This window comes from Macaca nemestrina, chromosome 1 (assembly GCF_043159975.1).
Source record: "Macaca nemestrina isolate mMacNem1 chromosome 1, mMacNem.hap1, whole genome shotgun sequence".
In the NCBI taxonomy this organism is placed as follows: domain Eukaryota; kingdom Metazoa; phylum Chordata; class Mammalia; order Primates; family Cercopithecidae; genus Macaca; species Macaca nemestrina.
This window is the reverse complement of record NC_092125.1, coordinates 79043944-79060042: the sequence shown is the minus strand read 5'-3', so window position 1 is coordinate 79060042 and position 16099 is coordinate 79043944. Positions and strand designations below refer to the sequence as shown.

The 16099-nt window shown below is 43.0% G+C and overlaps 1 protein-coding gene across 1 annotated transcript in view; it reads right to left on the bottom strand.

Annotated features, from left to right (window-relative positions):
* MTARC2 (mitochondrial amidoxime reducing component 2) overlaps nt 1-16099 on the bottom strand; it is a 36986-nt gene that overhangs the window by 3133 nt on the left and 17754 nt on the right. The window contains exons 5-6 of the mRNA XM_011761158.3: nt 1549-1610; nt 1389-1460 (exon numbers count right to left, since the gene is read on the bottom strand). Of these exons, the coding sequence (XP_011759460.2) occupies nt 1389-1460; nt 1549-1610 (134 nt within the window). The remainder of the gene's footprint in view (nt 1-1388; nt 1461-1548; nt 1611-16099) is intronic.

The following is a 16099-nucleotide window of genomic DNA, read 5'->3' as shown; positions in this document are numbered from 1 at the left end:
CTGCAAATAATTCTAGCTTTTCTAGAAGTATCCTGAAAGTCTATGCAATTTCTCCATGGCTTCAGTTTCAGGCCAAAAAGAAAAAACGTATGTGTACGTATAAAATAAATACTTCGTCTATATGGGTACCTTCGACTTCACAACTCATTGAAACAAATGCCCCTGAAAACACAAAATGGAATGGCCCTGAACTCTACAAATCTTCTGTTTAGTACATTTAAGCACCATGCTTTCAACCCCCTCCCGGTTTATAAGCCCAAAGCTGTGGTTCACTGGTGAGCAAAATTTCAGACAGACATGCAGTTGTCAGGTGGGTCTGGACTACTGCAGAAGTTAGTCTTTTCCCATTGTCCTGTCTAAAAAAAAACAATAAATTTCACAGCATCTTAAATAATTATCACTACATCTAATAGAATTGTAAATCTGAAAGCATCATGAAATAACCTCTTCTCTAAGCTAAACCCATTGGAAACAATCCACAAAACAGAGGAAAGAGAAACAAAATAGAATATAGCTCCAAAGAATGTTAAGCCTAAATTACTATCTTCATTGGGAACTAAAGTCAGCCAAACTTCTTTAAATAACAAAACAAGAGAAATCCTTAGCATAAAAAAAGCTCCTCAATAAAAAATCTCTGACAATTCATTACATTCATTTTTTTCTAATATTTCATTATGCAGTTTCAATTATTCTCATATTCCTTGATATTGATTCTAATGAAGGAATTTGAGTTGCAATAAACATGATTAAATAAAGTGTTTGAGGCCTAAATTTGGAAAGGCACATATAAATATTATTAAAAATTGATATGAGAGATATTAAAATTTCAAAATGTAGTATTATACAATTAAAAGTTTATCAAAGCTGGGCACGGTGGCTCATGCCTGTAATCCCAGCATGTTGGGAGGCAGGCGAATCACTGAGGCAAGGAGTTTGAGACTAGCCTGGCCAAAATGGTGAAACCCTGTCTCTACTAAAAATACAATAATCACCCAGGCATGGTGGCACACACCTGTCGTCCCAGCTACTCAGGAGGCTGAGGTTGGAGAATCACTTGAACCCAGAAAGCAGAGGTTGCAGTGAGCTAAAACCAAGCCACCGCACTCCAGCCTGGGGGAAAGAATGAGATTCCTCTCAAAAAAAAAAAAAAAAAAAAAAAAAAAAGAGTTTATCCAAGGCACTAGAGTATCCATCCGCGAAAAGAGAGAAAGCAACAGTGCTCTCATTAACCAATAGACATAATTCAGTCAGAAGGTAGAGTGGAAGGTGCTCCAGAGAGAAAGGTCATATCTTCCCTAAAGCAGACATAGGTAGTTCTTCCCTAAACCCATAGGTAGTTCTGGGGTGGAGATAATATTTAAAATACACTGGCCGTGGTGGTATTCTACCTCTTCAGGGTGTCCAGTGGCTCTTTCCTGTCTATGACTCCAGTGTCTGGGTCCACCGTGGTCAAAATACACCTGTCATGCAATAACCAAGGGTTAGGTGATGGTTAGGAACCAATGGGTAGGCCACACCACAGTCCTGGGGTCTAGCAAGGTTCATTACCTGGGGCATGCCATTATCTTTTTCACTTCTACACTGCCAATTAGGAGTTCATCCCAGGTATCCTAAAAGAGAAAGTTATCTTTTAAATGGAGGCTTCATTAGTCTCTGAGTCTGTTTATTCTTTGGCTCATATTAAGTATGAAACTATTATAGCAGAAGAAAGCAGCACAAGGTGACACCAAGAAATATCTCCCAGAAGACTCAAAGGGAGGCAGCATACTGGCAAGCTCAGGTCCACCTCTTGACTCCCAGTCTCAAAATCCTGATTCCATCATCACAGGCATGATAGATCTTCTATACGGTGCAGTTTGCCATGAGAGTCATAAATTAACAGAAAAGTCAATGTGTGGATATACAATGAGAAATGTATAACTTGCAAGACAAGCCCACACTTTCCTTATAGCTAAGCTGCAGTGGAACCCAAGTTACAATCTGAAGGTTCTTTGAAGAGTGGGGACATCACCCAAGAGAAGGCAGTCATGATTCACACATTCAATGCTGCCACCTCCACAGACAGGCAGCCTGCTAATGGGGTCTTGATCCCACTGCCACTGACTGTGCCTTGCCTTCCCACCCTTGAATGTGGGCACCGCCAACACTTGCCTCAGGGATGAACTCAATCCTCACAACTTTGAGGGAGGCGCTATCATGAGCCCCATTTTACCCAAAGAAATGGAGAACTAGAGAGAGACAAAATTATCTCAAGGTCACACCAGAGGATGTAAAGCAGCTGGGTTTGAAATCTTTCTGATTCCGAAGGTAGGACTTTGAACCACCTAGCTTTTAACCATATATATTTTTATATGTGCACACACACATATACAGAAATATATATGAGGGATACGGAGATTGTATTATATATATAATATGATTTCTTTTTATACACACACACACACATACATATACATATATAAGGTGGTTATGTGGATTATATTGTAGGGAGGCAAAATAGCACCTCTACCCTCTTAGGGTTTTTCGGCTGGGCCTGATAATTGAATTGACATAAGACAGATCAACAGGAGAAATGTACACATATTTGTTGAATATAACCTTTATGTGGCACAGGAACCTTCATGACAAAATGAAGATGCAATTAGAGTTGAACACTTATATACAGAACTGGGCAAAGATGTGGCAGGACTAGGGTACTTAACGGAGTAGAGAGGGACAGGGAAGATGAGGATTGGTTTGACAGAGTTTGTACAGATTTCCCTCGGCCTCAACTTTCTGTCCTTGATAATAAGCATGACATTTTCCTTCTGGTACTGGGAGACACCTTTTACACAGGAATTTCATCTCCTGCTTGTAAGAAACAGAAGGAAGGGCAGAGGGATCCTCTTGCGCCTCTTTTTTTCAAGTGTCCTTAACTCAAAAAAGTCAATATGCTGGAGCGGCATGTTGGGGGTCATGTGATCTTAACTCCTTCAATATTACATATACATATATAATATGATACATGATATGGTTTGGGTCTGTGTCCCCACCAAATCTTATGTCAGATTGTAATCCCTTTTGTTGGAGGTGGGACCTGGCAGGAGGGAATTCAGTTATGGGGGTGGATCTTTCATGAATGGTTTAGCTCCATCGCCTTGGTGCTGTTCGTTCTCGCAATAGTGAGCGAGCTCTTGCGAGATCCGGTTGCTTAAAAGTGTCTGGCACGTCCCCTTAGCTCTCTTGCTCCTGCTTCTGCCATGTAGGAAGCTGGACCCCGTTTGTTTTCCACCATGACTGGAAGCTTTCTGAGTCCTCCCCAGAAGCAGAAGCTGCTCTGTACCCTGTACAGACTGCAGAACCATGAACCGCTTTTCTTTCTTTTTTTTTTTTTGAGGCAGAGTCTCACTCTGTTGACCAGGCTGGAGTTCAGTGATTCAATCTCGGCTCTCCGCCTCCCAGATTTAAGCGATTCAAGTGCCTCAGCCTCCTGAGCAGCTGGGCTTACAGGCACGTACCACCGCGCCCGGCTAATTTTTGTATTTTTAGTACAGATGGGGTTTTGTCATGTTGGCCAGGCTGGTCTCGAACTCCTAACCTCAGGTGATCTGCTCCCCTCGGCCTCCCAAACTGCTGGGATTACAGGGTGTAAACTACCGCGCCCAGCCTAAACCTCTTTTCTTCATAAATTATCCAGTCTCAGGTATTTTTTTATAGCAATGTGAGAACAGACTAATACATATATCCAGGCAGATTACAACTTTTTGATTTTACGATGCGTTTATTGGGAGGTAACCCCATGGTAAGTCAAGAAGCATCTGCACACACAGGAGGGGTGTATGTAGAGCTATATAAAGGTTGCAGGCCCCTCCGTGAATAGGGAGGCCATCTGTATTCTTTATCTGTAAGGCACCATGCCTGTCTCTGCTGATACCTACTGATTTAAGGTTTGAATTTCACAGAGCAATCCTCTGTCCAGGTCTCAAGGTAGGAGGCATCGGGATACGGGGCCTCACTGCTGCCTCCGTAAATCAACAGCATAGACTGTGAGTCTAAGGAATTTGGAGAAAAAATCGTCTCAAGTTAGGAACCAAAGAAACCTATTCCTACTTACCTGGCTGCTTCACTTGTGCAGGAGGCATAAGAAGTCTGAAGTCTCTGCAGGAGGCAGAGCAGGGCGGCGGGTAGGGACTAACCCCATAACTTTTCCCCTTATACCACTGATGACTAGGCCATGTCTGGTCCTCCTTTAGCGGCAAGCCAGCCCTTCCAACCCCCTCCCGTGCCTACAGTGGTGCTTCAGCAATGCAAATGGTTCTCTAGTACCTACTGGGTCTTCAAAACTCAGAAATCTCCTACAGGGCATGACCACAGGTACAGACTGAAGTAAGGAGGTCTCCATGGATGCACTGGGTTCTAAATCGTCCTTTAGAAAACTGCTGCTTTGTGGAAATAAACGCCACGTTCCAACTAACCAGTTGAGGATAACTGTGTGTACACATCGTGGGTAAGGAATGGAATCGCCATGTCCTACTCAGGACTTATTACAAGCACTCCTAGCCAGTAACTTATTGCGCAAAACTGCAAGACAACCACAGCTGGTGGCTAACCTCCTGGCAGATCGTGACCTCCGATGGAGTGTGACCCAGGAAGGCAGCTGCTGTACTGGAAAGTGAGGACTCATGGGAACGCTGGCCTAAAAGGCGGCCAGGAAGCCTGAACACCTTTCACCACACGAGGGCGCTGCGGACACAGGAATGGAAGCCGACCCAGCCGCCTTGTGCTGAAAGCACCCAGGCTCTCCAAGTATCTTCGGTTCACTTTTTGTTTTTTTCTTTCATGAGTGCTGATGAATTTAAGATTTCCAAGCCACATAACGGTGGCAATTCGGCGTCGTTATTATGATAGAAAGCAGGCACAAATTCAGTTAGTCATCTATTCTCACTGTTAGACAACCGCAAGGCCCCGTTTAGAAGAGCAAATTGTCTGGGTTCGTTAAGAATCGTCTGCAGCACCCACAGATGCCAGCTCTAGTTACTTCCTAAAATAGTAATCACCACATATAATCATATATATTCTAACCCTAATCTGATCATTGTCAGCATTTTGGCGTAAAGCATTATTTGCAATTTTAAAAAAACCCTATGCTAATTAAGTTTTAATGCAATTATTAATTCAGTTATTAAAAATGATACATTTTATACTATTAAAATAAATTTAATAACGCATGGAGTTAAAATTTCCATTATATTCTACTAGACATACATAACAGTGAAATAAGCTGTTTGGTAAGTTCCAGTGTTTCCTCAAAGGAAGACACACACGTGACCAACAAGCATATGAAAAAATGCTCAATATCACTGATCACTAGGGAAATGCAAATCAAAACCACAATGAGCTACCATCTCACACCAGTCAGAATGGCTATTACTAAAAAATCAAAAAATAACAGGTGCTGGCGAGGCTGTGGAGAAAAGGGAAGGTTTACATACTGTTGGTGGGAATGTAAATTGGTTCAACCACCGTGGAAAGCAATCTGGGGATTTCTCAAAGAACTTAAAACAGAAACGTCATTCAACCCAGCAATCCCATTATTGGGTATACACCCAAAGCAATACAAAGCATTCTACCACAAAGACACACGCACACGTATATTCATCACAGCACTGTTCACAACAGCAAACACATGGAATCAACCTATCAACAGTGGACTGGATAAAGAAAATGTGGTATACATACACTATGGAATACTATGCAGCCATTTAAAAAAAAAAAAAAAACACGAGATTATGTCCTTTGCAGCAACATACATAGAGCTGGAGGCCATTATTCTGAAAGAATTACTGCAGGAACAGAAAACCAAATACCACATGTTCTCACCTATAAATGGAGGCTAAATATTGAATACACATGGATACAAAGAAAGGAACAACAGACACGCGGGCCTACTGGAAGGTGGAGGGTAGGAAGGGGTGAGAATTGAAACACTCTCGGGTACTATGCTTATTACCTGGCTGACAAAACAGCCTGTACACCAAACCCCCAGCAACACACAATTTACCTATATAAAAAACCTGCACCCGTACCCCTGCACCTAAAACAAATGTTGGAAAGAGAAAAATAAATAAGTAAATAGGTAAAGAAAAAGATTCCAGGGTCTTCCCTAAACACAAAATCAGCTCGAGACGCTTAGTGCGCCCCCTGCTGGTAACCAAACTTTCCGCAGTCTGCCGAAATCCAGGTCCCAATGACATTTACTTAGAGCGATGGGATAAAACCATGGAGTTTCCCAGATGAAAGAAGCAAGGAAAGGAAGAGGAAAATGCAAGGAGGAGGGGGAGTACTATACATAAGGGGCTCAGCCCTGAGGAAATAATCCTGAGAATTTGCTATGAATGAATGTGTGCACATTTTGTAAATACTAAATTAAGACTAGAGGGTTTTCCATCACAAGCAGCACCCAGAGAGCGAAGTGAAATAAGGGTGGGGCGGGTGGGTGTTGTGGAACACACAAATGAGGGTGCTTGTCTGTTTGAAACCTTCATTAGAATCCATATAGGCATTTGCCAAGCAAAAAATTAGATGTATGAAACTTAAAAGGTGACTACTAACGGAGAGTCTCCCTTCCTCTTTTCCTGTCTCTCTCTCCATAAATGCATATGTATGCGTATACACACACACACACACACACACACAGGTCTATATAGACACACAGATGCATGGCTATATCCATAGAGAGGAAGTAGATACAGATGTAGAGAATATATATCTCTACCTATATAGTCCATCTCTCTATGTATAGCCAGAGAGAGAGAGTGCAGAGTCAGGTGAAAATAGAGGCCAAGGCAAGTTCTCAAATACCAGCTGGCACAGAAGGCCAAGACCTCTGAGAGTGAGGTGGAAAGAGCCTGCATGGTCTGCCGTGGCGATGGGCGATGAAAGAAATCACTTGGAAGAGCACAGATCAGAGCAGCAGTTCAAATTAGATCCATGGCCACCAAGCCTCCGGGAGCCTGTTCCTGGAGCCTCCTGCCACCGCCGTCCAGGCCCCTTCATCTGCTTCATCTCAGTCGCAGGATTGGCGCCTCCCTTTTGCTGCTCCTGGTTTTCTACGCATGTGTTTATGATATTGTGTTGTACACACAATTGTTAGAAGCAACTTTAAACTATTTTGTGATAAATCGAGGGAGTAATAAACAAGACTGTTCTGTTTCTAAATCCATAGCAATTTTTCTGACTTGGTATCAATGACTCTACATGATTATAGAAAGCTCAAAGTCACCTACTGGAGAGTCGCTAAATATGCATGGGACACATGTGCAATAATCATTATTCAGGTATTTCAAAAGGGTGTGCCCAGTCTAAACAACACGATATAACCTCGTCTCTACCGAAATTACACAAATTAGCCAGGTGTGGTGGTGTGTGCCTGTGGTCCTAGCTACTCAGGAGACTTGAGGCAGGAGGATGGCTTCAGCCTGGGAGGCAGAGGTTGCAGTGAGCCGAGATCACGTCACTGCACTCCAGCCTGGGCGACAGGGTGAGACCCTGTCTGGAAAAGAAACGAGAATGTGAGTCTATATCTATTAACACTGAATACTTTTCAAGGTGTCACTGAGTGAAAAAAGCACAAGGCACATTTTAGGTGTGTGTGTTTATGTATAACAGAGAACGATTCCATTCACATAAAAAATCTGTGTACATAGTTATGTGTACACATTTATAGCAATAAATCTGGAAGGCTCCTCACCAACACCTAAACATTGTTTTTCATAATAAATCTTGATTTTTTCTTTTGCCTTTTTTGCTTTATTTTTTATAAGAGGTATAAACCCAACAGCACATCTTAAAAATAACTTTTGTCTAGATAGTTTATCAGGTTCTCTCTGACATCAAATACATGATGTCTTTTCCAACACCAATTCTGCAATTCTCTGATACCAACTGGGTGTCCAACAATTCAACCCAATTCTGACACTCACTACTAGAAACAAGTAGAGATCCCTTGGGTAAGTCCTACAAGACTGCCCCCCATCCCAGATGCCAGACAAGTACAGGCCAACCATGCTTCTCACCAACCGGCTATAAATTGAGGGTTCCCACAACCCCCTCCTAAGGTTTGACAAGTTTCTAGAATGACTCCCAGAACTCAAAAAAGGCTTTACTGTTGTTCCCGACTTATTATAAAGGATGCAACTCAGGAACAGCCCAGTGGAAACGCTGTCTAGGGCAAGGGATGGGGACGGGGGCTCTCTGAGTTTTCATGCCCTCTCTGGGTGCACCACCTTCCTAGAACTTCAATGTGTTCTCCAACTTGGAAGCTCTCCAAACGCCATCTTTCAGGGGTTTTGGGAAGTTTTATTTCATGTAAATGATTGGCAAAATCATTGGCCATTGGTAACCAAACTCAACCTCCAGCCCCTCTCCCTTCCCCTGAGGTTAGGGCTGGGTAGGGCTGAAAGTCCCAACCCTCTAATCACGGCTTAGTCTTTCTGAGAACTAGCTCCCATACCAAAGCTGTCTAGGGACACCCCTCTTTCCCCAAGAGTCATCTCACTAGCATAAAGTCAGGTGTGATTGAAAGGGGCTTGCTGTGAATGACAAAAGAAACTCCTCTCACCCCTGTCACTCAGGAAATTCCAAGGGCTTAGGAGCTCGTGCCAGGAACCAGAGACAAAGACCAAATATATACTTCCTATTACACCAGAGTTAAATGATCTCAAACCAAAAGTTATTTTTTTCTATTCTTAAGACATACAAGCTAATGAATATTCCTTAATGTCATATTTCAAAATTTAATCACTCTTCTTACAAAGAAACACCATGCCATGGTTCCTGCATTTGGATCCAGTTCATATCAAGCAAGTCTTCAGCATCCACTGCCCCCAAACACACACACACCCATGCACACGCACACACACACACACACACACACACGCCCTATCCAGAGTGCCTCTTTCTCACTGGGATCCTGCAAGTCTGATGTCCTGACCTCAGCTGCAGCCCTCTACCTACTGAAGCCTTGATCCCACTTGGCCCTGAGACCCTTGCAGGCAGACACAGTGAGGTCGTCTCTGTTGTCTTAGCATCTATCTCAGAGATTAGCACTAAGGAAACAAACATTTGCTGCAAATATGAATATTTCAGAATTTGGGGACTAAGACAGGATGCCATACACTAAGAATTACCAACTTAAATAAGACATTACTTTTCACTTAACAAATTAGTAAAAATTATAGCGATGTCGGCAAGAGGACAATGAAAAGGGCACGTTTATGCTCACCTTGAGGGAATATAAATTGGTACAAGGTTTCTGGAAAGCAATTTGGCAATATATACAGAGAGCCTTTAAAATGCTGCATTAGCATTTCCTAAGAATACTTTTGGAAATGTAGATACCGACCATTTTACAAAGCTGCTCATTATTTATGTAAGAGAAAATGGAAAACAACCTAAATGCTCAATCCTAAGGGAATGGTTAAACAAGTTATTGCAGAGTCAGTCACAGAATGGACTCATATGGAACCACTGGAACCACGCGAATGAAGGGTTTGCAAAGACAGCTGATTGCCATATGCCATTAAATGAAAATGGTGGAATTTAATACTATTTATACAATATCGCATAAACCATACAGGAAACACAACAAAATGTTACCACAGACTACATTTTAATAGTACGATGATGAAGAATTTTTTAATTTCACTTTAAGCTCTGGGATACGTGTGCAGAATGCACAGGTTTGTTACATAGGTGTACCCGTGCCATGGTGGTCTGCTGCACCTGTCAACCCATCATCTAGGTTTTAAGCCCCGCATGCATTCCGTATTTGTCCTATTGCTCTCCCACCCCTTAACCCCCACCCGCCGAGAGGCCCTGGTGTGTGTTGCTCCTCAGTGAGGAATTTTTATGTGTTTCTTCAATCTCTACTGTGTTTTTCAAGCTGTGCAAAGAAGATGAATTACTTTTAAAAATGTCTTTTATAATCAGAAAAAAATTAACTATCTGAAAAGTTTCTTGAAATTCGTCATTAAAATGTTTTCCACACCCCTGGTTCCAGACTCCCTGGGCTTTCTCATGACCCCATGTTTGAACGGCACTGTGTGGAGACCCAGTGTGCTTTATCCTTCAAGGATAAGTATCCTCACATTACACAATAGCTGGTGTATGCTCCTATGGAATCGCATGAGACACATTTCTGTAAACCAATAATGTGCCTGGACTGCTTTTCAGCACGCTTAGGCATATTAAATGTGCCTGGAGGCATCTGCTGTTTGGGACACTTGGACCTGGAAAATCCTAGCAGAAGAGAAAGACAGAAGCCTAAGGCTTTTTTTTTTTCTTTGAGACAGAGTCTCACTCTGTCGCCCAGGCTAAAGTGCAATGGCACGATCTTGGCTCACTGCAACCTCTGCCTCCCAGGTTCAAGCAATTCTCCTGCCTCAGCCTCCCAAGTAGCTGGGATTACAGGCATCCACCACCATGCCCAGCTAATTTTTGTATTTTTAATATAGATTGGGGTTTCACCATAGTTGTCAGGCTAGTCTCGAACTCCTGACCTCAGGTGATCTGACTGCCTCGGCCTCCCAAAGTGCTGGGATTATAGGCGTGAGCCATGGTGACTGGACTGCCTAAGGCTTTTTTAGAAGCTGGCTTCTGTTCTCTGGAGACCACCTACTCTTAAAAACACCAGCAACAGGCTACAAAAAGGGAATCAGAGCTCGAGATGTGGCTGTGTTGCTCTGAAGTGTATTCACTGGTTGGGACATTCTGCAGGACTGATGTGGGTCTGTGTGTTCCACTCACATAGCAGTTTCCTCTCAGGGGAGGTTATGGCCACGAGAATTTTAGTGGCTAATGGACATCACACATCCTAGTCTCCCACTCCGGGCTTGACTGGGTGTCCCACATGACCAACGGCGGAGGTTGGGAGGGGCAGCTACCAATTGAATTGCCAAAGGCAGTAGCCTGGGCTGTGCTGGATTGCTTTTCAGCACGCTAAGTCCATGCAGTGACTCACAGTCCTCCAGAGGACAGCGAGAGAAAGGTATGGGGGGGTCATGGTCTCTGAGATCACTCCTGCCTACCTCCACTCTGCCATGTCTACTCCAATATCTGTATTTGAAGGGCTTGTCTCTGGGGTAGCATTGTAAAGTGAATGACCACTCCTTACAAGTGATTGATAAGTGTGAGTTCATGTATCACACACACTCGAGGGGAATACCATGAACTACCGTCACTGAAGACACACTTCCTCTTTGTTCTGAAATATAATGTATTTAGAGTAGATGAGACCTGATAAACACAATTCAATGGCCAAATTCTTGCCTTGAATTCAGTTCAACAAGGTCTCACACAAAGCCTTCTTCACTCAGGACCAGGAATAAACTAGAAAAAGCATGGTGAAGGAAATCTCGAGAAATAGACTTTAAGAGACTGTTAATATTAAACAAGCTCACTTACAAAAAAGCTAGAACACAGCATGTGCAATATGAGTTTTTTTTTGTTTGTTTTGTTTTTGTTTTTGTTTTTGTGAGACGGAGTCTTGATCTGTCACCCAGGCTGGAGTGCAGTGGCGCGATCTCGGCTCACTGCAAGCTCTGCCTCCCGGATTCACGCCATTCTCCTGCCTCAGCCTCCTGAGTAGCTGAGACTACAGGCGCCCGCCACCATGCCTAGCTAATTTTTTTATTATTATTATTATTTTATTTTTAGTAAAGGTGGAGTTTCACGGTGTTAGTCAAGATGGTCTCGATCTCCTGACCTAATGATCCGCCCGCCCCCCAAAAAAAAAAAAAGCCAATGCAGTGGCTCTATCAGAGAGGGGGTTCTGAGAGACATTTGTGATAAAGTGCCTTTACCGACCACACACACACACACACACACACACACACACAGAAAGAGAGAGAGAGAGAAGAAAGTGCCCAGGGAATTAAACAACTTGAGCGCTGCAAAGAGCCTTTAAAGTCCCTTGGTAGAACCTGTTAACTTTAAGATCAGAAAATCATGCTCAGGGAGGTTAAGGCCAAGCTCATGATGATTTAAGGGCCACGCTGGTCTCCAGGCACATCTGTAACTCCTGCCAGTTACGACTTTGTTCCCCAGGAAAACCCTAGCCCAGAGGTTCCCACCACTGGCTGCACACTAGAAACCCCAGGGGAGCTTCAAAAGCTCCCTCTGCCCAAGCTGCACCTGAGATGGAGCCACTAGTGTTGTTTAAGGTTGTCTGGTGGCCCGATGTGCAGCCAGAGGGAGACCCACGGGCCCAGGCAGATCTCACTGCATATCTGCTCTTAATCTGTCTTCCGCTGACTGCCTTAGCTGCGGACTTTCCAGTGGTGTCTCGCTTACTCACTGGGTGTAGTCATGAAGAAAGCTGTGTGAGGCTGTGTGGAAGGTACCCCCAGAAGCATCTCCTCCTTCTCCTTGATGAGAAAGAGGCGAAAGCCCTGTAGTACTTGGCTGTGCCGTCTTCCACTCCCTCTTGCCCAACTCCTAAAAGCCCCTCTGGAAAATATTTCAGATGACTCAGGTGTAATCAAAACAGCAAATGTAGAAGGAGATCTCCTTAAGTAAAGGAGTTCTGTTGGCAAATTCTTCAGAAATGTGAATGTATTCCTACTCCATCCACTCCTGATCTCTATCCTCCTGTTTTAATCATTGGTGCTTTTCCTAATCAAGGCAAACCTATCCAAGACTCCTGCTGAAGTCCGCTAACAATATATGCATGTCAGGAGCTCCCCAGATGAGGACATGGAACTTTTACCTTGAAAGGCATGCCACAAACGTCCGCAGGGAGGGGACACCTGCAGTCCCCAGGCCCCTGCTTGGTTCTTTTCGTTAAGAAAGAAAAATGACTTTCAGACGCTTTCAGCTTGCTTCTAACAGAGATAATGAACATGAAATTCAGGCTAATCTTCATTATGCCAAAGCTGATACCTGTTCTTCTTTGTTTTTACAACTGAGCACAATTGTCCTGCTTCTTTCAGAGGGCAGCCCGTGACACCCATGACCCCAGTCCACCCACAGTGACTGGGGCCCAATACAGGTTTGCCAAATGACCTGAAAATGACTTTAACAAGGTTGCAGAGCTGATATTCATGGACTTTTGATAGCCAGCCAGAGTGCAAGTCCTCACTTGGCCACACACTGGCTATGCAACCTCGAGAGCAAGTGACTCAACTCCTCTGAGGCTCAGTTTCCTCATCTGAAAAAGAAGGATCAAAACATGACCCGCCTCAATGGCTATCAAACATTTTCCACCATGGCCCACAGTAAAAATTACATTTTACATTGTTTCCTAATACTCTCTCATGTGTACACATGAGAGAGTTTTGCAAGACAATTCTTAACCCTTCTATATATAGTTTACTCTGATATCTTTTATTCCATCCTATTCTTCTTTTAAAAGTGTTAGTCAGGACCCACTACACTGATATTAGAACCCAATAATGGGTTGTGACCCACAGTCTGGAAAGGGAACTAGAATTAAATGTGATAATGCATGTAAAGGGTCTGGCACGGTGCCTGCGACCTAGTAAGTGTTCAATAGCAATGAGTCATGATTCTTGCTGTTATTTTTGTATATTGTTATCATTACTGCTGCTTCAAGAAATCCCTGAAGCCTGGTAGAGACTGCTGTTCTTATGCCAGAAAAGAGACTCGTTATCTCATATCCTAACCCATCCAAACTCAGGTTCTGCGGACTGAAAAGTCTAGTGATCATGATTTACAAAAACTGTGTTTACAAAAACTGTGTTTACAAAAACAGCTGGAAAGGGTAAGACTGGGAGGACCCAATCCACACAGCCAGTACGCAGTGAGGCTCAGAGTCCAACCACAGCTGTCCAGCTTCAAAATCTCCCTCTCTGGAAGTTTCCTGGAGAAGCACTTCCTGAGTGAAAGATAACACACCAAGAGTTTTCTGTAAGCTTCTCCACAATTCTTTCATAATGTGGAGTGAGGACTGATACAAACAAGACATTCCATTAAAAACATCAAGTTTAGCTCATCAGGACAGTGAGCAAAGTTCAGTAAACACTGACCCCACAATGGCCAACTACAGAGATAGGAAGCATTGGTCGATTTTATTATTTCTAAACTTCGTCGTGCTGCATTCCCAGAACTCAAGCACACCACACTGACCCAAGGAAGCAGCCTTCCAAAAATTGCTTAACATTCTCAGCCACATGGACAAAGTACAGAGTACTTTAGGCCACAAACAGTAAATGTTACACAATACATTCTCCTATTACTCTGTGTTTTTGCAGTAAATGATGGCCTGAATTTCATGTTGAGGTTTGCTAATTTTTAATGATTAATTGGCATATTAAATATGTACAGGTTCTATCATTTTACAAGAATATTTAACAGAGTCCTACTCATTGAAAGAGTTACAGTTTTGTGAGGTACCAGGTAGACAGGTTAATGCCTTAGGCCTTTAACTAATGGGCTTCCTAATTTCAGGAAGAATACATCAGCAACATTAGCATCATTTAATAAGAATGATTTTTTTTATGCGCATGGCCAGAGGACTGTTTCAGAAAAATCAGAGTATTCTGTCTTATTTGCTATTTCTGTAAGCCCATCATAGTGCAGGAATAAAATGACAAATGGACTTGGAGGCACAAATTCATTTAAGAGTTTATTTTTCTCACTTTTAATTAATTATTTTTTTGTAAAGGTGGGGTTTCACCTTGTTGCCCAGGCTGGTCTCAAACTCCTGGACTCTCACACAACCTGCCCGCCTTGGCCTCCCAAAGTTCTAGGCCACGCCTGGCCTGTTTTTGTTTGTACTTTTATTTTCAGTTTATTATAAAAAGAAGAAGAAGAAGAAGAAGAAGAAGAAGAAGAAGAAGAAGAAGAAGAAGAAGGAGAAGGAGAAGGAGAAGGAGAAGGAGAAGGAGAAGGAGAAGGAGAAGGAGAAGGAGAAGGAGAAGGAGAAGGAGAAGGAGAAGGAGAAGGAGAAGGAGAAGGAGAAGGAGAAGGAGAAGGAGAAGGAGAAGGAGAAGGAGAAGGAGAAGGAGAAGGAGAAGGAGAAGGAGAAGGAGAAGGAGAAGGAGAAGGAGAAGGAGAAGAAGAAGAAGAAGAAGAAGAAGACTCCACTCTGCCTAAGAAAGCAGGATTAGGTTTTCATTAGCCTTAGGTTAAGTTTGACAAGTTATAGGAGAACAAAAATTAGAGGTTGGCAAGGTATACAGGAAAGCAAAATCGCTTCAGCCAAGGACAAGAGTGTCTTTTTTTCTTATTTCCTTGGCTCAAGATCTTAAACTAAAATTAATACCAAAATAATCTGTTCTTTAGTGGAAACAAATCAAGAAGCATTTTATTCCCTAAAAGAAAGTTTCTCAGAAAATAATGGAAGAATTACAGGATTCCTGTGGAAGAACTGTTGCTTCATGGACTAATTTCTATTCCCCGAACTATTTCCATTCCAATCTTCAGTAACATACGTTCTTAAAACAGAGCATGAATTTCATTTGTTGTTTACCAAGCATTTAATGAATCCGATTGTATGTACATCCTACTAGACAATGTGGGAAACTAGAACTGGGAGGGGCAGGTGGGTGTACTAGGAAACCAGTGAGGCTTGAGCCTTAGGCCCCTTATTTGCACAGAACCTTTCAAGGCCTTGAACCTAATTTTATTTTTGTTAATTTTATATATTTTTGTTAATAATTTTATTTTTTTCTTAAAGGGACCCCCAAGTTGTATAAACTTCAGGTCCCACCAAGTCTAGATTCATTAGTTCCTTCCATCAAGAAACCAGTCTCCTGAGTATATCAGGGGCCTCTTCCTCTCTGGCATTCTCCATTGCCCTCCCAGCCCCAATCCCATATCATCTCTGACCCCTATGGTCCCTGCACTCTCCTAACTCCGCGCTTCTCCAGACACTGTGGGCATGAGATTCACCTGGGATGATGCTGCCAGTGCAGAGGTGCAGGCCTTGTCACAATGCTCATGTAGATTTCAGGTAAGGCCTACTAATCTGCACTTTAGAAAAAAGACTCTTAGCCAGGTGAGGTGGCTTATGACTATAATCCCAGCCCTTTGGGAAGCTAAGGTAGGCAGATTGCTTGAGTCCAGGAGTTCAAGACCAGCCTGGGCAACATAGGGAGAC